The sequence below is a fragment of the Polypterus senegalus genome, chromosome 8 (assembly GCF_016835505.1).
Source record: "Polypterus senegalus isolate Bchr_013 chromosome 8, ASM1683550v1, whole genome shotgun sequence".
Taxonomy (NCBI): Eukaryota; Metazoa; Chordata; class Cladistia; order Polypteriformes; family Polypteridae; genus Polypterus; species Polypterus senegalus.
This window is the reverse complement of record NC_053161.1, coordinates 81,149,497-81,171,231: the sequence shown is the minus strand read 5'-3', so window position 1 is coordinate 81,171,231 and position 21,735 is coordinate 81,149,497. Positions and strand designations below refer to the sequence as shown.

Here is a 21,735-nt window from a genome sequence, read left to right as displayed (position 1 = left end):
TTTTGTTCAAAATAATGGGTATAGGTAAAATTGTGTAAAGTGCATAACTAGAATGTAAGAATTGCACTTTACATCAGCTTGCTTTCAATAATTCCAATACTTCAAATTTATGCCATTAGTATTTAGGTAGGATATTAATACCCAGATAAACTATATAGGAGTGCAACCTTTGAGATCTCTACATTGTAACAGGTAAACAACTACACAATAATGCAGGAGTTAAATAAGATCAATATTGAAACTAATCTAATAGGGTTCATTTGGACATATCCTAATTTTCTAATGGCAGATGTAGTAAGTCTCAATCTCTTCTGTATTCTTCACTCAGTGACACCATTTATTACCATATCTTATTTGGCTTTACCAATTATACATGAAAAATTATACCTTGACTACAGTTCACTTTAAAAGATGTGTCAAAACTTTCTGATTTTGCAAATTTGTAACATAGTATATGTTGCTGACAGTCTGCTTGTTACCATAACCCACTGTTAATTAAAAAGCTGTATTATAGATGAACTTTGTCCACACAGGCAGTTGCCACTGACACTTTTAACATCTGCAAATATGGGAAATGCAAAAGTGTAAAGAATATCTTGTATACACACCTCCTTTCCATTGGAAATTCATTATTTCAAGAAAATTATATTAAATATAGTAAATTATAAAATCATACTGAAATGTTTTGGAAGTTAAACATACTGTCCACTCACAAAGTCAGTCCTTTTCTAACCTGCTTAATCCTGAACATGGTCGCTGGCGGGCAGGGGAGGGGGTTTTGGGGGCTTGGGGTGCTGGTGCCTATCCCAGCTAGCATAGGATGCAAAATAGAAGCAAACCCTGGGCAGGGTGCCAGTCCATCACAGAGCAAACACATATACCCACACACTAGGGGCAATATTGTATCTCCAATCCACCTATCCACAGTTTTTGGGCTGTGTGAATCAACTAGAGTACCCTGAGGAAACCTACACAGACATGGGGAGAACATGCAAATTCCACGCAGGGAAGACCTGGCATGCAAACCCTGGTCTCCTTACTGCAAGGCAGCGTCACTACCACTGCACCACCATGCCACCAAACTCACAAAATGATTATTATATTATAGTCTATGGCAAGTAAAAGCTGGAAACATAATATTATAGAATCTTGTCTCTTAAACGCAATCCACTTTTTTCTTTTGATTGCTTCAGAAAAAAAGTAACTTTAAACTGGAGAAATGTACTGATGCACTGTGTATTTATCGAAAAATGTAAGTAGTTCTTGTTTTTTAGCTAAATGTTTTGCTAGAATTCCCATATTATCTTCACAGTCTTGAAGGCCAGCCTCTAGCAGGATGTTCACACAGTCCACATGTTGCCCTGCACAAGCCATGTGTAGTGCTGTGAAAAAAAAACCACAAGTAAGTTTTTGCTAGGATTTACTTTAAAACAACAATAATGCAAAAAATAATATACAGTAACTGGGTAACAGATACAATTACTGTTTAACAAATGTTTTTACTTCTCTGCTTTGCTTATATTTGGAGATTGTATAAATGCTATACAGTACTACTGAAACACATATAAATACATGTGCAAAGCAAAACTTTGTTCCTTTTACATGAATATTCATAAAATGATTAATAGTGCTTACCTGTTCGCCCCTTAACATCTTTCAGTTGTACATCTGCTCCCAAAGAAAGTAGTGTTTGTATTGTATCCACATGACCTTCCTGTTTAAATAAAAAAATCTTTTACTTAAATTGTTAATATTACTGCCACAAGACTTAAACGTGAGCATCACTGTCTGCATTACACAGTATTGTAATAGTATTTAATGTTATCCTTAGAAATTGGCTATTACTCATTAATTGCTTGAAAGTGTAACTTGCCATGATGAAGATTTTAAAACAAATCTTAAAGTAAATATTGCATTAAATATATTATTTCAACAACTCATTTACATAAATAATTTAATGTGAAATAAGTTAGTCTTACATAAACAATGTCAAAAAGATAAAATGTAATAAACACAATTAACAGGAGAGGCCAAAAGGTTTTGCCACACAATACTAACCCACTGAAAGCTCATACATTGTTGGTCACATGCTTCTTATATAGAGGGAAGAGAATATAAAGGAGGATAGTACACCAAGGCAGGGTTCCCACTCTTTTTAAGAAATCATTTTCCAGGACATTTCCAGGAGCTTTTTCCATTTTAATTTCTCTTTGATTATGCAGGGACTTAGTGTCACCGATATGCTAAATTACATAAAGGCAACACCAATTAATGCACTGATGTATAATGGAGTTGTTTGACCTCTTTTTGTTACACACTGTTTTAAACTGCACAACTCTTTTAAAGAAATAAATGCCTCTTGGATTGTGGAAAACTATCCAAACACTGACATATACTGAGCAATTCCATAATGTTCAGTATAGAGCTGTTGATCACACCATGAAATAGGCTACCATAGTGACCTAATTTCAGTAAAAGTTACTTGCATATTACATATTATGTCATTGTTTGTATCAAATAAATTTATGTACAATGTTTGTATTAAACAAAACTGCATAAAGCCAATTTATTGCCTATATCATGTGTATGATGCCTATAACACTAATATATGCAACAATTGGCACGCGACAAAACAAAGTCAGAGTTAACTTTCAACTGGTAGCTTTACTGGGAATACAGCAGCTGTAGAATTTGCATAAGTCCACGACAAAGATTATAATAAAGAACTTATCTTTGTGGGAAAAGAAGCAAAATACATCCATTTTAAATCATGATAGCCTTGCCATCAATTCCTGAGTTGAAAACTTGGTTAAACTAGAAGGAATACTAGGAACAAAGGATAAGAGCCTGAACTCCAGTATATTGGAAAAAAAACAATCTATAAGTCACTGTAGTGTAACCTATGAAAAAGGCATCTGGTGTAGGCCTAGGTTTAGAAACAATGCTGGTGTTGCTCCTTGAGGTCTGATAAAACTGCATCCAGACCTGACCTCTTTCTTTTTTTCAGCAACACTTTTACGATAGGCATTAGATTTTGTGAGCAGTGTAAAGTCCTGTTTTCTCTCAGCCTTCTCTGCCATTACATCTGCTTCTTCTTGCAATGCCTCAATGCTAATGATTATTTTCTGTCTCTTTGCTGCCACTTTTGTGATTTCAGAGCAGAGCTCTTCTCTTTGCTTGTCATTTTCAGTTTCCTTTTTCTTCTTTTTTTCATCATCAAGGTATTGGACATATCGCATCCTGGCATTTCTGCAATGCTGCAAGAGGGGCTTTGGCAATACTCCATCAAATGAGCCACCAGTCAAAGAATCTTGGATTAGGCGAAGAGACATCAGAGTCCTTCCTTTCAGATTTGTAACCAGCATGTCCTTATTCACAGAGTACCCTCTTTCGACAGGTCTTTCATTGATTTCCACAGAATTGCGTACTCTGCTTTGTCACCAGCAAATCTTCCCATGAATGTGTCCAGCCGACAGGAGCTACTTCTATACCCTTGAAATTCCTCCTTATGGTGCTGCACCATTTCAGTGAGGAACATCTTTTACTCACTCAAGATTTGGTCACAGTCCTCTGCTGTATGCCATTTGGCATTAAGAAGCAGCTGTAAGATCTTCTCAAACATGGAGATGGCACACCTTTCATCGCTGATCATAGTTACTGGATCTAGGCATGCCATGTGCCTTACTGCTGCATAATTCAAAGGGCATTTGTCCAGCAGTTTCTTTGCTGTTGCGGACAGGAAGGCAACACATTCTCTCCGGAATTGTTGACCCGGCAGCGGTTTTTCAAGCAGCTTCTCTAAGGCTTTCTCAAGAGCTTGTTTGGTGGCAAAGCCAAGATCCACTTCTTTCTGTGGCAAATGGAGTGTTTTGTCCAGTACATCAATTTTAAGCATTTGGACAGGTGTTTTGATGTTATCCAGTACCTCCCTCTTCATAAAGCATGAAATCAAACTCTTCAGAACGGCCTGAAGGTCTTTTGCCAAAAATGGCATCATGGGGGCATCAGTCTAGAAAGTCTCAAGAAAGGGTTTCAGCTGCCTTGCCACATAGGCAAAAAACTGTAATTTTGCCTCAAAACAGCCTCTCGGACCACAGTGTATGATGTTGACGTTAGCATTTTACTCTTTGGCAGTTTCTTGTAATTGTCGACAAATATTTCAACATGTGACCACATCTTAAGTGCTCTCTCTGCCACTGGCAAGTCCTTTACCCACCTGTGAGAACAGAATTTTGGAGGGAATGTTGATGTTTTGGTAATTTCAATAAAGTCATCCCGTCTGGCTGGTGTGTCATGAAAAAGCTGCCAAAGGGCTCTTAGTTTGTCACCTATCTTCGATCCACTTTCCTTCTCGCCTTGTTGGAAGCTTCCATGAACTGTATGAAGACCACAGGTTCCTAGGTTTATCAAGCTTCTAATATCTGGGGCCTCCTTAGACCTGTCATCTTCAAATAATCTCAAAAATTTTTTGTTGACACTTGGTTCATCCATCGAGATTTGCAGGAGCTTGTTTGGATCAAGTGGAGAGAGGGAAACTTTAATGCTCTCAACAAGCTTCTCTGATTGTCCAGATAATGCACAACTACCTTTTCTTCATTATCACTCCAGTACCGCACAAGCACATCCATCTGCTCGGTCTTTGTTATTTTGTTGAGGCTTTCATCAAATGAAATGGTATAGCAGTTGGACTGTCTAATGTCTTTCACTAGCTTGTCTCTGAAATATGGTGCAAGGTCAAAACACATCAGATACGCTGCTTTTGTTGCACCACATGAGAATTTTTGGGCAATTTCACTATCTGGAAACATCAGGTGAAACAATGAACCCATATCTGAACAGGAATTGAAAGAATATTTGGAAAGGGCCACTTTAATCACCCAGCGGATCTCTGCTTCTAAAACAGCTTCACTTGAAAAATGAGTTCCGATTGTGGGTGTAGCTTGAGGTGGAGTTACAGAATTTGATGGCTGGACCTCGCTGCTTCCTTGACTCTCTGATTCTGCTGCCTGTCTGCCTGCTTTAGAATTTGGGGGGGTGGGAGATTGATTGATGAAATCAGTCATGCGTGGTCCTGTGCCTTGACTTGACCCTCTTGTGTCCCTGTCCTTTGGCATGGCTTTTAACAGCAGAAATGCCCATGTTGCCTACATCAAAAGCTTTCTCGCATATCTTGCAGTATGCCCGATGTACATTATCTGTCACATGTCCTATCCAGTCCCTGAACTCAGGATTTATCTTCAATTCCTCCTTAAACGTACACCTCCTTGACATGATTCTGCTTTCCCTCACTTCTGTAATTAGAAATACAGTACATTCTCTAAATTAACCATTATAGGCTACTATTTTTCCTGCAACACTGCCTATTAGTGTCAAAAACATTAAATACAGTAATGTACAAAAATGTAGGCTAAATAGAAATACTGATCCAGTACAGATTTTCTGTATCCTAACTGTGGTAAACTTAATGTGAAAGCATACCCATATAATTCCTCTAGAGGGAGCTAACGTTCTGTGGAATATTGGAAGCAAGCTAGAATAAGAAGTTGAGCCAGGAGCTGTTAAGCGTGTTCAGTTGTGCAAATAAATGGCACAAGCCAAGTAATATTTATTGCGTGGCGAATGCTCGGCTGCAAGGATATCACACGAACCTACACAAATACACAAGAACAGGCATTTAGATGTAGGCTTCAAGTAGCCTAAGCCCTATTTGTTTTAAATGAAAGCAGTAGCTCTTAGTCTAATTCTTTTTAAGACTGTTATCGTGTTTGGTTCACTGAATTTATTTGCTTAACAGTGGGCCCACGTAGGCCTACAAAATGATTTTAGATTGATTAAGCAATTTCCTCCGGGATCAATAAAGTATTCTGATTACCGTCAGACAATTAGCACTATGCTAACACCCAATGGGAATTGCCATTAACTGGCTAACAGAAATTAGCATCGCCAATTTACTTGACATGTTTAATATGCGACCTGGGTCCACATCAGACGGTATGAAGTAACAAAACTGTCAGTTGCACCATATGCACTGTGGTCATACTTACAGTCATGCACTCAGCACAAATTTCAAGTGATGAACTGATGTTCTGTTGTTCTCCTGTCAGCTACTGACAAGCTAGAGCAACGAGGGTCAAAACTCAAATATAATTGCCTATACATGTCTCAGTAGGTGGAGACATTGCGCAGCAGAGGCCACGACCTAGCTCAGCTGTCATCATATCTAGACTTACGAACAGCAAGCTGTTTCAAACAGAAAAATTAAAAAGCGAAAACAGAAATAAAATTCCAGGACAAGAAAGATTATTTCCAGGACATTTGGCCATTTCGATCAGTTTCCAGGTCATTTCAATGACTGGAAAATAACCCTCAAAATTTTCAGGTTTTCCAGGACGCGTGGGAACCCTGCAAGGTAATTAATGGGCATTGACAATAAAGCCGATGATAACAACAACAAAACGTCACTGACTTACTGTTTGATTTTGTTTTCCAGATCTGAAATAAATGTACATAAATTATGTATATAATTTACATAAATGTCAATATTGCCCCTTTTCTTTACATAAATAACTTTTATTTTGTACAGCTTCTAACTTATGAGAGTTTCCTGTTAAAACAAGCTCCAATGGAATAACATGGCCTGTATACTGCAGTTAATCTGTCTAGCAAATTAACATAAGCCACATTACGCAAGTCCGTCTTTAGCTAATAATAGAGTGACAAATAGGATTATCAAAGCTGTAAAGTACCTAACAAAATTTGTACCAACACTTTTCAGAAGGGAAAGATAACGTACATATATAGTAAACTGCAAATATTACACATTTCATTATCTGCTTTTCAAAAAAGTAATATGTGATCTGATAGTCCTCCGCGTCAAATCATTTTACTTGGCCTTTCTTATTTTTTCTCCTCTGAGATCAATTATGTTTGAACTGCTTAATCAGTATTATAATCTCAAATATTTATAATATATGCCAAATTTTAAAGCATCGTCAGAAGATGCTTTAAATGTTTCATATTACTTTTAATTAAAGATTAAAGGATAGAGCAAACATGGATCTGTAATCTTGCAAGTAAATTTAAACATGAGATTTAAAGTCATGTTGTGCATTCTGTCACTCACCTCTATAAATACAGTATGTTAATCATTGAGATGGTGTGTCCAGCAGGCAAGATGCCACAAAGAGTAACAGGGTTCCTAACAGAGGACAGTGAGACATTGAAGGGATAGGTAAGGTATGTTTGGCAGGGGCTAGGATGCTGGACACAGTAATGTGTTCTCTAGTTTACATGATTATCCACAGTATTTTTTTTTTAATAATTATTATTAATATACAGAGCCCTTTTTTGGATCTGTAGCTTACAAGATAAAATAAACTGCCTGAATTGGAGTAGAAATCCATTAAGGATTAGAATAAAATAGGTTATACTGTTAAAAGTTGGGGATAAGTTATGGGAGTGCAATAATGAATTGTTAAGGCTACTCCACAAAAGTACTTGTGTCGCCAGCAAGCTGCTCCTAAAAAGAGGATAGCTGTAGATGGCCCTTAGATGTTTCAGCATCACCTATCTTGAGCAAGGCTGTATACAATGTCTCTTCCCCCCTCTTTCAATCCCTTTGAACCTCTGGGCTATGAGCACAAACTTTATGGGTTATTAACAGCTAAACCAAAGCAAGGTAAAACCTCTACCTGCGGTTTTCATAGTGCTACTGTTTTAGATGTTGCATTACCAGTTCCTCTTTTTTTTTGAATAAGCTTACCAGAATCGGGTTAGTTGTCTGCTACATTGGAGTCAGCATTACTAATCTTTGCAATAATAAATTATTAGTGCTGGGCAACGATTCAAATTTTTAATAATGATTAATCACGTGATTAATCGCAAACAATCACAATCATCACATTGTTATGTGCAGAATTCAATAATTAACTCAAAAGTAGTGTATTGCATGGATTTGGTTTGCAAACACTTTAAACAAATAAGGTGCTTTTTAACAGCAGTATTCCCTTTACATAGTAGCAGTTAAAATATTTCTTGTAAATCTCAACTTAAACATTAATGTAATCAAATCAAATATAAAACCAAAGCTATTTGCCACTGCCATTAGCGTTTTATCTAGTTTGTTACAGAAAAACAAGTTACCCCCAAGAGTCCCGAGCCACGATCACATTATAGCAGGTACCTTCCAAGCAACAGCAACATTTCAAAATCTGTTTTCTTTTTTTATCTGAACAGATACCAGCAAAAACATTTTCTTTTATCAGGGGGCAGCATAAATAGTCTAAGTTCAATAGAAACTCTTTGAGGGCTAATATTTTTTCCAAACAAATTCAGTTTTCTGAAAAGCACACAAAGAAATGGTTTCACACATAAATCAATATAAAACGTCTGTTGCTGCCTGTTTTACCTGCTGTCGGTGCCTGTTTGCAGCAGCAGCAGCAGCTCAACGGCCAGCAGGAATGCACGGTGGGCTGTCTGGCTGGCTGCCTGCATGTCTTTGTGAGACAGGTGCACACGGGTGGCAGTTGCAGTGAGACGCAATATGGTTTGTACCTCCTGTCATCTTAAGGCCTTGTTCACACGGGCGTTAAAATCGAGCGTTTTTTTGGCGTTCGTGGCGTCCGGTGAGCGCGGATCAAGCGCCGAGTGTTTTCTACACGTAGGAGTCAATGAGAGTGTTCACACAGGCTTTGGTGACGTGCGTTTGTCCGGCTGCGCGTTTATACGGCATCAAAAAAACGTTGCATGCAGCTTTTTCTTGGCGTTCAAAACCCAACGAACGCAAGGAAACCGCTTCTAGTTCGTTTTCTGCGCGTTTATTTTACGCTTCGGAGGACCGGATATATATAAGTTTACATGTTGTATATGAAAAAATATTAATATGTTTATGTTTTCATGTACAGTACAACATATATATTTTCATATTGCTTATTTTATTTTATTGTCTCATGTAATTTGTAAACCATGAACCTATTAATTTATGTTCTAATATAATATTTGATAACGATTATGTAGGGGGGGCAATCCATGGCCCTTGGCTGAGGGGCATTTCAGTGCATAACACCGGTGTAAGCGCACACGCGACTACTGTTTCCTTAACTCAAAGGGACAAGTAGTCTCTCTTCGGGGCTAACACCAAGTCGCATATTGGTTGATCGGCGTGCAATGTGGCATTGCACCAGCTGCAGCAGACAATCAAAAGTGGAAACCGACATCCGACAGTAATTAAAAAACTTGCGCGGAAATTTTCGCATTTCTTCATAAAGCACAAAAAACTTCCTTTAACCCAGTGTTTCTCAAATAGTGGGGCGCGTGGCTCCGTCAAGGGGGGCGCGTTTAACCTCGGGGAACATGCTTTTTTATTTTTCTTTTAATTTTTTTTTTAATTTAGAATGCACTTTAAATCTTTTCTGTTACATTTAATAAAGCTATTCTTTGTTGTAAATTGGTCCATATTTCTTTCTTTTTATTCTCTTATACGTTAATAAGGATACAGTGTTATGCAGAGGTGTACTTATAACAATTTTATAGACAAATGATACTATTTATAGTCGTGCGGGGGGCGCGAGATGTTTTCTTCTTCCTAGGGGGGGCATGACAGAAAATAATTGAGAAGCACTGCTTTAACCCGACGTTGTGCAGTCAGAGAATGAACCCAGTAGCGGCGGCGATTTTTTCTCTCCCTACGTCGCCGTATTACGAGTATTTTAAAACAAGAAGATTAATATCTAACATAGCAAAATGGTCCATATTGAAAGGAGGCACCTCAAATAAAACGACAAGGGCTTTCATATCCAGTTCCCGACACTGCCTCCACAGGTTAACACACAAACTACAATTTGGGCTGCAGGCTGGCGTTAGACAGAGACAAACGAACGCCGGTGTAGAAGTCAATCGATCGCCACCACAAAATGCAACATAAACGTCTAGGACGTTCAGAGCAAGTTCGTTTATCCAAAAACCTAACGCCCGTGTGAACAAGGCCTTAGTGTCTGATCTCCCAGGCGAACATTTCTATAGGTGCATTAGCTACACGAACGTGTTCAGCTGGGGAGCGATCTGCAGATGCCGGTACCTCACGTTTGTTTTCGATCTATATCTCCACCTCACCTGCATCAAAATCGGAGTCTGACAAATCCGATTCAGCAATAATATGAGAAAAGTCATCCACTGATTATTTTGCTTTGAGCATTTACTTTGGTATCTCTCCACGTGCCATTTTAGAAGCCGTTTGCACTTCGTTACTCATGCAGGGAATCGAGGTCAAATCAACAAAGCTAACTTTCCTTCTAGCAAAAGAGTATCGAAAAGCGCTGTAACAAAATCACTGATCTCTATCGATCGCTAGCGAGATTGAGGCTTTAACAATAATACCGTAATAACAAAAACTGTGTTAACCTGAAATAATTGTCGGCGTTAATTAATACGTTAACGCGATAATAACACGTTGCCGTGCCCAGCCTTAGAAATTCTAAAAGAAAATTTTGCTAGATTGGTGGACGCAGTAAACATCATATCACCAGTGACTACGATTATTTAATGGCCCCCTTCCTACTTACAGGAGCCAAGACAAACGTTTTAATAGACGTCTGGGTTTGAATGACTGGGTGACCTTTTGATGTACAAAACATGGTCTCGGTTTTATTTTATACAGAAATTCATTTTGGCACAGTCTATGATTTTATAGAGTTGATGGTCTACATCCAAACAAAACTGAGTCACTTAATCTGGTAATCCTAAATATGCATTAAACGGTTTGCAATTTATGTGCAACGGAATTAATTTAATCGGTAGTACTTGCTCTACTGTTTTGCTTGCTTTGTGTCCCTCTGCTACTTCTTTGTCTGTATTTAATATGCATTTAAACCGTTCAACAGGTCATTTGAGACTGGGCTAAAATTAAGGTTATCAGACTTAATTATTTATCACAGGTTGAAATTGTGTAATTACAATTTTAAAAGTGAGTTTTTTTTAATTCTGCAATTTTTATTGAAACATGGTAAAGAACCAGAGCATGGTGAAATGACTGAATTGTGCCCTTTTGGTCATTATTATATTAGCCCACCTGTCATTAATTATTATGCAACAGTTTTTTTTACAGTATGATAGAACTATTGTTTTAGGAGATTTCATCTCCATGTAAATAACACTGGACATTTTGCTGCATCTTGAATCTTACTCAGTATTTCAACCTTGTCTTGAATGTATTTGGCATAAGTTACAGCCACAGAGGAATTTCATGTTAAAGGATTTCTTTGTTTCTGTTTCTCAGTATATTATGTTCAATTTTGGTTTGTACAGTCAATTCTTTTTATTCTGAGAATACACATCACTCTTGCAACATAACCCACACATTGCTTTAAAGTGACTTCTTTATTCAAGGTATCACATTTCAAGGAAACAGAGGGGATATTTAGTTTCACAAGATCGGTCTCATAAGTCCAATAACATATCAGCCTGTGTTAGATGCTACTGCTCCTTTTAAAAACAGGTCTAATTCTGCTACAAAAAAATCCCTTTAGACTAAGTAGAACATTTATTTGCCAGATGGTTGAATAGGCCTTAAAGGCTAAAAAAATCCAGTGTGCACTATGATCAATTGAAAGCTCATTAAAATATCGTACAAGATGCTTAAAAATGTGAGAGCTAAATACATATGTGACTTATTAGCAACAAATGATTTTAATCCTGCTTATCACAAATTATCTTATGAATCCTGTGTCAATAAATCTTTCGGCATACTGAGGAAGACTTTTAGACAAAATGATGTCAATAAATGTTCACTGTTTGCTCTGCGAGTGGGTACCATTCCCATGTCTTTACCTATTATTTTGCTTTACAGAATCTTCAATACAGCAACATTTAGACACTGTGTATCAAATGAAACTCATTCAGCAGCATAATATCAATTTATATTGTTATGCTGATGATACACAGTTATATCTTACTGTTAAACTTCATGATTTTGTAGACTTGATATGTAGTGTGACTATATTGCTGACATCTAAAATGTATATCTTAATTTGTTACACCTAAATGTAGACAGTTTGGCATATGATGACATAAAAGATGTAAAGAAAAATCTAAGATGTAGGATATGAAGCATATTGATTTCATTTTGTTGGTTTGTGTTAAATTGCTGTTGGTTTTCACATCATTTCAAATTCAATTTTAGTTGAGAAAAAGTTGTTTCAGCTTTTGTTCACAATTGACTATAGCTGTTACAAGTTACATCTGCCAACACTTTAACCTCCTAGCTTCTGTGCCCTGCTTTGTGTAATTGATGATGAAATGATGTGACTTTGAGCTCACATCTGGATTAGTGACTGTTCTCTGAATTTAACCCCATTTTGAAAATCATGTCTGGAATATATTTTCTGGAGTATCTGCTTGTATTGATTTACAGAAGGAAGTAAGGTATATATCAAGACAATCTAGGAAGGATCTACTTTACCAAGAAAAGAGTCATTACTCTGTAACAGACAGTGAATATTATAAAACAAACATTTAGTAATACGTTTTTAAAACAAACAAAACAAGATTTAATCTTCAAATTATTTTTGGTTTAGATGTAATTTTTCTGTTACCTTTATACATATCTTCAGGCATAAAAAGATCTAACCTTAGCTGCCAGGTGTAAAGCAGTAAGCTGGATATCAGTCACTTGCTCATTAATGTTAACTCCAAGACGCTGAACGAGGTAACATATCACACCGTCCTGTCCAGTTACTGCAGCATGTTGTAAAGCTTTAGTTCCCAGATTGTCAGAAGCTGTAAAAGAGGCCTAGCACACATTTAAATAAAAGTTAAATACTGTATCTAACAGAAGAATGCTTCAATTTTATTATTTACTACACTGTAAACATCAGCACTTTCAAAAACAAACCTGATTTTGGTAGCATTTGCAAACTCAATAGAATAACAAGAAATTCCATAAACAGCTTTGGATATCTAATCTTTTCAACCTCTGAAAGGAATTTAATGAGCATCAGCAACTACCTGAAACTTAATTTAAGCTTTTTCTATTGCTGTAGCCTGCTGTAGATGTGCAGATGGACATTTTCTGATAGAGGTTACTGTAAATTGAGCTTCACGTAAAACAAACATTTACTGTACCATGTAGAAAATTTATTTTGGATTTTTTTTTTCATCTAGTTTATATTCTCCATCTTGACTGATCATAATACACTTTCGAAGGGAAGTTACACGTCTCAGACCATGGAAATAACAACCTAAGGAGGCCTAATTTACATATAAGACGTGACCATTTTTTAAGATTTTCTACTGGTCAGCAAAGTGAGAAACTAGGATGCACATTTTACAGTGTTTTACCCACCCATACTGACCTGCCTCATAATGCAAGCATCAATTCACAAGTAAGTGTTGTATCAAAGGAAAAACAAGTAAGATTGAAACTGAATTTTAAACTATTTCAGTTGTAAACCATTATATCAGGCACAGCAGAGAAATTATTTTAATCTCTATTCTAGTGCAGAGTATGCAGAAATTCAGGTCTTTAAATTTCTCAATAGATTAAAAAAAAAAAAACAAGGAGCATAAAAAAATAAAATGTACATGGCTTCAGAATATAGAAATCTGTGTAGAAATAAGATGCAAGAAGATACATCTGTTTTATAGCACTGAAAATGAAATCATTGTGAATACACTTTTAAAAATTGTAAACTTGTAATCACCAGTTTTAACCTCTACAGGACAATGTCCAAAATTCAGAATGAACTCTTATGAAAAATTACTTAATTTAAGAAAAATACACAATTGAATAAAAGTGATGGTATATGCACACTCTCAAGCATTTTTTTTGAATGAAAGAGAAAACAAAACCAGTGGCAAGTAGTTGTTCATAATAGTTTATACTCATACAAATATCTAAAAACACATCAATTCAGCCAAGAAAGTAAGATTATGAAGTATCCTAATATAAGCAAACTATGCAAGGTATGTTGCATAGACTGCTAAATAAAATAGGAAGCAACTACAAACAACTCTGCGATCCTCAAGAGTTTAGGACTGCAGACTAAAGATAAGGCCAATTAATTAAATTAAGGTTTAAGTTATTTCATTTAATAGGTACATTTTTTAAAAGCTGGTTCTGGGTTTTCATTGTAGTTTAAGCATCATTCATCTACAAACATTGGCAAATGTTTTTCAGTGTCAGTGCTGCATGCTTCTGTAAACAACAACAAAAAAAAATACCTGGTGTTTCTTCATGAGAACTTCAGACACACCAATATGTCCATTTCTTAATGCATCCATCAGAGGAGTTATCCCACAGCTATCTCTATCATCTGTTTCAAAGTGACATCTATAATATAAAATGACGTATTATGCAAACAAAAAAAAATCAATGGCCTAGTTTAAACCTAAACAATGATCTTTTTAACAAAATACTACTTCAGCATGTACAACCTGAATTTGAATGCCTTTCTAAAAGGCAAGTTGAAAAGATGTCAATAAGGAAATGATGACAATTTATTAATTATCAAATTGGCATGGCATATGAGACACATTTGTCAAAGTAAAAATTATATGATTAAAGCAACTGTTAACTTTGAATGCACTGCTGAAGTCTGATTTAATTGAAAGAATAAGCATCTCTTAAGTAGGTATACATTAAAACTTGCATTGAAACAACGTAAATACTGTCCTCAACTGATCATCACCATCAACAGCTTGATAATTATACTTTACACAAGTGTTTTTCAACAGTGTGTCATGGAAATAATAGTGTGGTGCCCCTGGGACCTGACCTGAGAGAGACCAGCTCCTTGGTTGAGACCTGTCTGAGGAAGACAGGACTACCTGGAGAAGCCAACATAAAATCAGCTCTGTGATCACTGTTTTGCAGACAGTTCAGCACATATATATATTTATTGCTTTTGTGGTTGGTCAAATTATGCCTTGGGATTTTTTGGATTACAAAAAATGTGCCACAACAGAAAAATGGTTGGAAAAAACTCCTTTACCTGCACCTTTGCTCCTGGCACGCTAAAACTATCTCCATAGCTGCTATCTTGCTTAAAAACAGACACTGTGCATTACTTGGATGGTTATATTGCATTCTTTGCATAAATTAGCAAAGATACTGCAAACTTGAACATTATTATACTTCTATTTTCTAGAATTTTGACAATATATCGGGGCAATTAGAACTCTAAGATGGCTGGCAGAGTGGTGAGTTAAATACACAGGTACTAGAGGCTTATTTTGGTTTTAGTGCCACTCAGAGATAACTTATTTAGCACTTATGTGATACGACTTTGATCTTCTTACAGAAACATGGAGAAAAAAAAAAAGAAATCTTTGCATTTCTGTAATGCCTAAATTTCCACTATAGGACCAATAAAGTATTAATAATAATATAATAATTTTATTATATTTGTATAATGGGTTAAGACAAGAAAAGCAATGTACAGTAGTGCTTTAGAATTTTCTATATTTCGGCATAAATATGACCTAAAACATCATCAGATTTTCACTCAAGTCCTAGAAGTAGATAAAGAGAAACCAGTTAAACAAATGAGACAAAAATATTATACTTGGTCATTTATTTATTAAGGAAAATGATCGAATATTACATATTTGTGAGTGGTAAAAGTATGTGAACCTTTAGGATTAGCAGTTAGTTTGAAGGTGAAATTAGAGTCAGGTGTTTTCAATCAATGGGATGACAATCAGGTGTGAGTGGGCACCCTGTGTTATTTAAAGAACAGGGATTTATCAATGTCTGCTCTTCACAACACATGTTTGTGGAAGTGTATCATGACATGAACAAAGGAGATTTCTGAGGACCTCAGAAAAAGAGTTGTTGATGTGCTCTGCAGGCTGGAAAAGGTTACAAAACCATCTCTAAAGATTTTGGACTCCGCCAATCCACAGTCAAACAGACTGTGTACAAATGGAGGAAATTCAAGACCATTGTAACCCTCCCCAGGAGTGGTCAGCCAACAAAGATCACTCCAAGAGCAAGGTGTGTGATAGTCCGCGAGGTCACAAAGGACTCCAGGGTAACTTCTAAGCAACTGAAGGCCTCTCTCACATTGGCTAATGTTCATGTTCATGAGTCCACCATCAGGAGAACACTGAACAACAATGGTGTGCATGGCAGGGTTGCAAGGAGAAAGCCATTGCAGGAAAATGATTAAATATTACATATTTGTAAGTGGCAAAAGTATGTGAACCTTTGCTTTCAGTATCTGGTGTGACCCCCCTTTGCAGCAATAACTGCAACTAAACGTTTCCAGTAACTTTTGATCATTCCTACACACTGGCTTGGAGGAATTTTAGCCCATTCCTCCATACAGAACAGCTTCAACTCTGGGATGTTGGTGGGTTTCCTCACATTAACTGCTCGCTTCAGGTCCTTCCACAACATTTCAATTGGATTAAGGTCAGGACTTTGACTTGCCATTCCAAAACAATAACTTTATTCTTCTTTAACTATTCTTTGGTAGAGCGACTTGTGTGCTTAGGGTCATTGTCTTGCTGCATGACCCACCTTCTCTTGAGATTCAGTTCATGGACAGATGTCCTGACATTTTCCTTTAGAATTCTCTGATATAATTCAGAATTCATTGTTCCGTCCATGAACTGAATCTCAAGAGAAGGTGGGTCATGCAGCAAGACAACGACCCTAAGACCAAGTATAATATTTTTGTCTCATTTGTTTAACTGGTTTCTCTTTATCTACATTTAGGACTTGAGTGAAAATCTGATGATGTTTTAGGTCATATTTATGCAGAAATATAGAAAATTCTAAAGGGTTCACAAACTTTCAAGCACAACTATATGTGTACGCATGTGTGAGTGTTTTTAAATGTTGACCCTTTTGTCAATTCTGGCTGAAACGCAATTTTTACCTTCACAACTTTTCTCTAACATTGCACCAGGACTACCATAAACCCCCCTGCCCACCCCCTTTCCTCCCACTCCCCTGTGTCAGTATGTATAAATCAAGAAAATGAACACCAGTGCTACGTATTGAAATGTGTCATATTGTTGTGAACCGCATAATACGAAATGTTAAACCTTTAAATGTAAAGTAGTATATAAATACAATACTGGATGAATATGTAATTCTTTAGGTACACACTTACATTATTTGTATCACTGTTTTGTTAAATTAAAAAAAGAGAACATGAAAATGGTGCCCTGACCAAAACACTGCTTGAGGTGTTTGCCTCGTGGCCAACCCTAGATGCGACAATATTTTTTTAACATGCTAAACAGGCCACTTTAATCACAAAAATTAATGTATTAACTTTCCCAGGCCTAATATTAAGATATATACATGTATGTAGTTTCAGATACAACAAGGCAGCCATATCTCAAACTTTAGGAGACTTGATAAAATTATAATTAGACTGATGTCTCACATCTCTACTACCCTAAATTTTAAATTAATTACACTGGTATATATATATATATATATATATATATATATATATATATATATATATATATATATATATATATATTCTACTACTAGAATACTAATACCTAATAATGCAATTAGATGTTCTATTAATCATTTAAATGGATATTTTTGGTTTAAAACATATTGTATATAACTTATAAAAACACAAAAAATGTTCAATGACCTACAGCATTTTTCTACTGGACTTATCTTTTTCAATCTAGTTTCTAATAAACACTAAGTAATTCATACAGAAGGATCATGCTATTGCATAACACTATGCTTCTTCTTGACAACTTACCGATCTAACAATATATTCACCACTTCTGCACAGCCATGCATAGCTGAAGGATAAACAGAGAAACAATTTAAGTGTTTAATAATTCACAGTGAAAATTAATTGGATTAACTGGATTAAATGATAGACGGATAGTTGGCAGACTTAACTGGCTCATAAACTACTTTGCGTAAATCAAGGTAATTGACTCTCTAGAACACTAATCCATTTGACGATATTACTATTCATCCAAGTTCATCCAAACCTGTCTGAACAGAGTATTATAAAGAGAGTCTACCCTGGTGGCATCAGGTGTAAGGCAAACATGGATGACACAAAGCCAAAGCAGAAAATACAAACATACCTCCTTATCAACACTGTCTAATACATGGACAAGTCCAGTTGTCAATTAAGTAAAATGTATGACTTTGGGCTGTGAAAAGAACCAATTTAAGACATACCACATGCAGAATTTAGAACCTGCAGACTCCACACAGCTACCCAACCAGGATTTGAACCTAATTTTCTGAAGCTGTGAGGTAGCAATACTTAACAATGCATTATTGCACTCCCATAACTTATCCCCAATTTTTTAACTATATAATCGATTTTACTCTAATCCTTCATGGATTTTTACTCTCATTCAGGCAGTTTTTATTTTGTGAGCTACAGATGCAAAAAATGGCTCTGTATATTAATAAATTATTTTAAAAATACTGTGGATAATAATGTAAATTAGCAAATACATTATCCTCTGAATTCACTTTAAGGCTAAATCAACACACATCTATTTTAGGGAAAAAATAAGGTCTACTTTCTGAATCCACACAAACATAATGTGCAATATTTTTTGAACCAGAATTCCTAGAAATGTGGAATGCACAAACTGCCTATGACCCAAAATGCAATGGTAAATTTAGTCTCAAGTCATTACATATGATTTTTTATATTCCTCAGGATCAGGTACACTTTGAAAATCATAATCACAAGATGAAAGCTACATTAATGTGATTTTTGGTATCTATATTCCACTCTCACATTCTACACTGGCAAATTAAATGAAGATAACAGCCACAAAATAAAAAAAATGTGTTAAAATAAAAACACACAGAAGACAGCTATTAAGAAATTAAGGAATTTCTGTAACATTTGACTCTACCAAATAGCAAAACAAAAAATAAATCTGATAGTATTTATTGTTATTTGACCTTAAATATTTTTGTACCTTATATTAACAGACTTACGGTAATGACAACATAAGTCTCATAATTATCCAATAATAAAATGTATATAAACATTAATATTTAATGTCTGTTCCACAGAATAATGTATAGTATGTTGAAATAGTCTCCAGGATTCCTAACTTTTTGCATACATTTTTGCCACCTGTTTCACTATAACAGTAAAAAGCAGAGTTAGGAAAAAAGATAGATGGCTAGATTTTCTGGCAGTGCTTACTTACAATTGCAGATTCATTGACACTGCACAGCACCAGATGAAGGTGCATCAAAGTCAATGTTATGCATCGATATACATAAACATACTTTCAAACCCACTTAAATTTGGGATCATTAGGGGCTTTAGTATAATGTGTATATAATTAATCATTTTTTGTAGTCAAAAACTCTAAACTCTAAAGATTCATTAGCTATGTTTGCTAAAGTAAAAAAGGAGGCAAGTCTACAAAATCGGTAACTGGTCTAAAATAAATTACAGGCCAGGACTCAGGATGGTAAGAAATTAAAGGGCACTTTCATACTTGCCTACATGTTTATTGCTCCAGTACACTTGCTGAGGTCGTCACACTTCTGCTTATCTCAAATTTTAAACTATAAAATAATATGGCATCTTTTAAGCCAGATTAATATCAGGGTTGATAATGCCCATCTGTGAACATTTTAAGGATTAAAATACATCAGTTTTGGAACATATTTTGTCTATTGTTGGATCATTGTTATTGCAAAGGTTTGGTAGCATCAAGACAAAGACATAGATCAATAATATATGCCATGAGTCCACTTCAGTGTATATATCCACATTTTGTAAATTTAGAATTGTGGTTTAAGCTAACATGCACATCTAGAATCCAGAAGAAATTAAAATATAGTGTGAAATGCACAAAAACAATTATCAGACCAGATATGGAACCCAGGGGCTGTGAAGTGCATAATCCAACCACTGTGCAGCCAATATACAGCATACAATTTACACAAATGCATCTCCTAATATAAAGATGTTAGCAAATTAACATCTATACCTGCTGTATGCAGCGGTGTTCGAGAAGTGTTGCTCTTCGTTTTCCAAACCTCTGGACATGTATCAATTAAATAATGGACAATGGAGGGGTCACCATCCCGACAAGCAATGTGAAAGCAGTTCCAGCCATCTTTGTTTTTCAAGGCAGGGTTAGCACCATGGTTGATCAGATTTTTAATGACATCCAAATTTTTTTTGGCACAGGCCATCATTAGGGGAGTCCTGAAACACAAAGGAATAGATACATTGGTCTTGTGATAAAAGTTAGATGTGGCATCATACTATACCATTTTTAAGCCCACTTGATCCTGGGCAGGGTTACAGGGTAGGTGGCACTAAAATATAAAATCAAAATATATTGCACTGGCCATTAATGAGTGAACTGGAATTCCATTATGCAAATGAGCCCACAAAAATGGCAAGCCTGGCATGTCACAAACAGTATTCCATCTAGTGTAGCAAAGGCAAGCAGTCCTTTTAAGGACAGTGAGCTACCTAAGAAACCATGGCAGTACCAAGGGATCCAATTCAGGTACTTGGTGCTAAAATATATTCATATATTGAATGGTCTAAGAAAGGTAACTTACAAGAACTCTCTAGTTCACAAAATAAAGGTGCTACATAACAGAAGCTTATGGAAGGTACATCGCTAATCAAAATGCAGTATATACCAGTAACTGGGACAGCTTAGCTATTAGATAAATTAATGATAGACTGGCCTCCTCTCGTTTGTCAAATTTCTTATGTTCTAACTGTACATGTCACATGAAAAGCCTCCTTAAAAAATCTTTTACTACTTAATTGCCACTGAGCTAAAATAAACTTCATTTACCAGTCCGCCTTCTTTAGACTGTCAATCTTTGCACCTCTAGCAGTCAAATAGCGCACGCAGTCCACATGACCCATTGAGGCTGCCTCATGCAAGGCTCTTTTGTAGTCTCTGTTCACTAATTCTGTATCGAAACCAATCTCCTCCACGAAGAACCTCAGCATGTCTAAGTGCCCGCTTCTACATGCGTAATGCAAAAGCGTATCTCCAGATTTGCCAAAGTGCGTCTTTTTGGCCAGGCTCTGCAACTGCAGATCTCCGCTAAACTTATCTTGAACGGCGGAGAGCTGCCCTTCCTGCACAAGTCTCAGCACACTTTGGACACAGGCTTCGTCACCCATCCCTGATGCGACAGTTTATTTATTTTTAACAAAATCACGATACCTTTAATAACTGGACTTTTCAACAAATAGTTTTATAATCAGTTAAAGTAAGAGCTGTTGCTCGATTAAAAGTGGCTCCTATGATTACACTGTTGTTCGTGCGCTTTCCGGCAGTTGTATGCGTTGTCTCTCTGCTGCGACACATCAAACCAACATTAAAAAGGAGACCGTTTCTGAAATGGCATTAGACCACCGATTATGTTTTGGTCTACATCACCGCTCCTAATACCTCACTGGCCTTGACAATGTAACAACACTGTAATAACGCGACCCTGCTGTCTTAACGGCGGCGAAGAAAAAGTACCCTATTTACACGTGTGCAATTACTAAAGTGTAACTGAATAAAAAAAGAGAGAGATAAACTGCATATTTCTTTAGTCCAAGGGCGTATACCAATGCTGTATTTCACTTGTTTCAATTAGATGACTTTGTTCAACTTCAGGTATCAAAAGAGAATCCAAATGAAAATCGAAGCTTTCTAAACAGTAAGGACAGAAGCCAAAGCTTCACCATCGCAAACAGCCATTGTTCCCATGAAACCCTGCGCGCGGTCTTG

The 21,735-nt window shown here is 36.3% G+C and overlaps 1 protein-coding gene across 1 annotated transcript; it reads right to left on the bottom strand.

The window, feature by feature from the left end:
• Positions 1 to 316: 316 nt before the first annotated feature.
• ankrd16 (ankyrin repeat domain 16) lies at positions 317 to 21,723 on the bottom strand. The gene is made up of 7 exons (XM_039761342.1): positions 20,800 to 21,723; positions 19,969 to 20,189; positions 17,736 to 17,778; positions 14,215 to 14,323; positions 12,623 to 12,784; positions 1,636 to 1,714; positions 317 to 1,382 (listed from the first exon to the last, which is right to left on the bottom strand). The coding sequence occupies exons 1-7, from the start codon at positions 21,135 to 21,137 to the stop codon at positions 1,207 to 1,209; spliced, it is 1,128 nt and encodes a 375-aa protein (XP_039617276.1). The 5' UTR covers positions 21,138 to 21,723; the 3' UTR covers positions 317 to 1,206.
• Positions 21,724 to 21,735: the final 12 nt, after the last annotated feature.

What these genes read in the sequence shown, in the direction of transcription:
- ankrd16 (XM_039761342.1), bottom strand. Translation starts at nt 21,137, where the DNA reads ATGGGTGACGAAGCCTGTGTCCAAAGTGTGCTGAGACTTGTGCAGGAA. An exon ending in GTGAATATATTGTTAGATCG is followed by an intron (nt 14,324 to 17,735) that starts GTAAGTTGTCAA and finishes TTTATATTATAG; the next exon opens with ATGTCACTTTGAAACAGATG. An exon ending in AGATGTTAAGGGGCGAACAG is followed by an intron (nt 1,383 to 1,635) that starts GTAAGCACTATT and finishes TTTTTTTCACAG; the next exon opens with CACTACACATGGCTTGTGCA.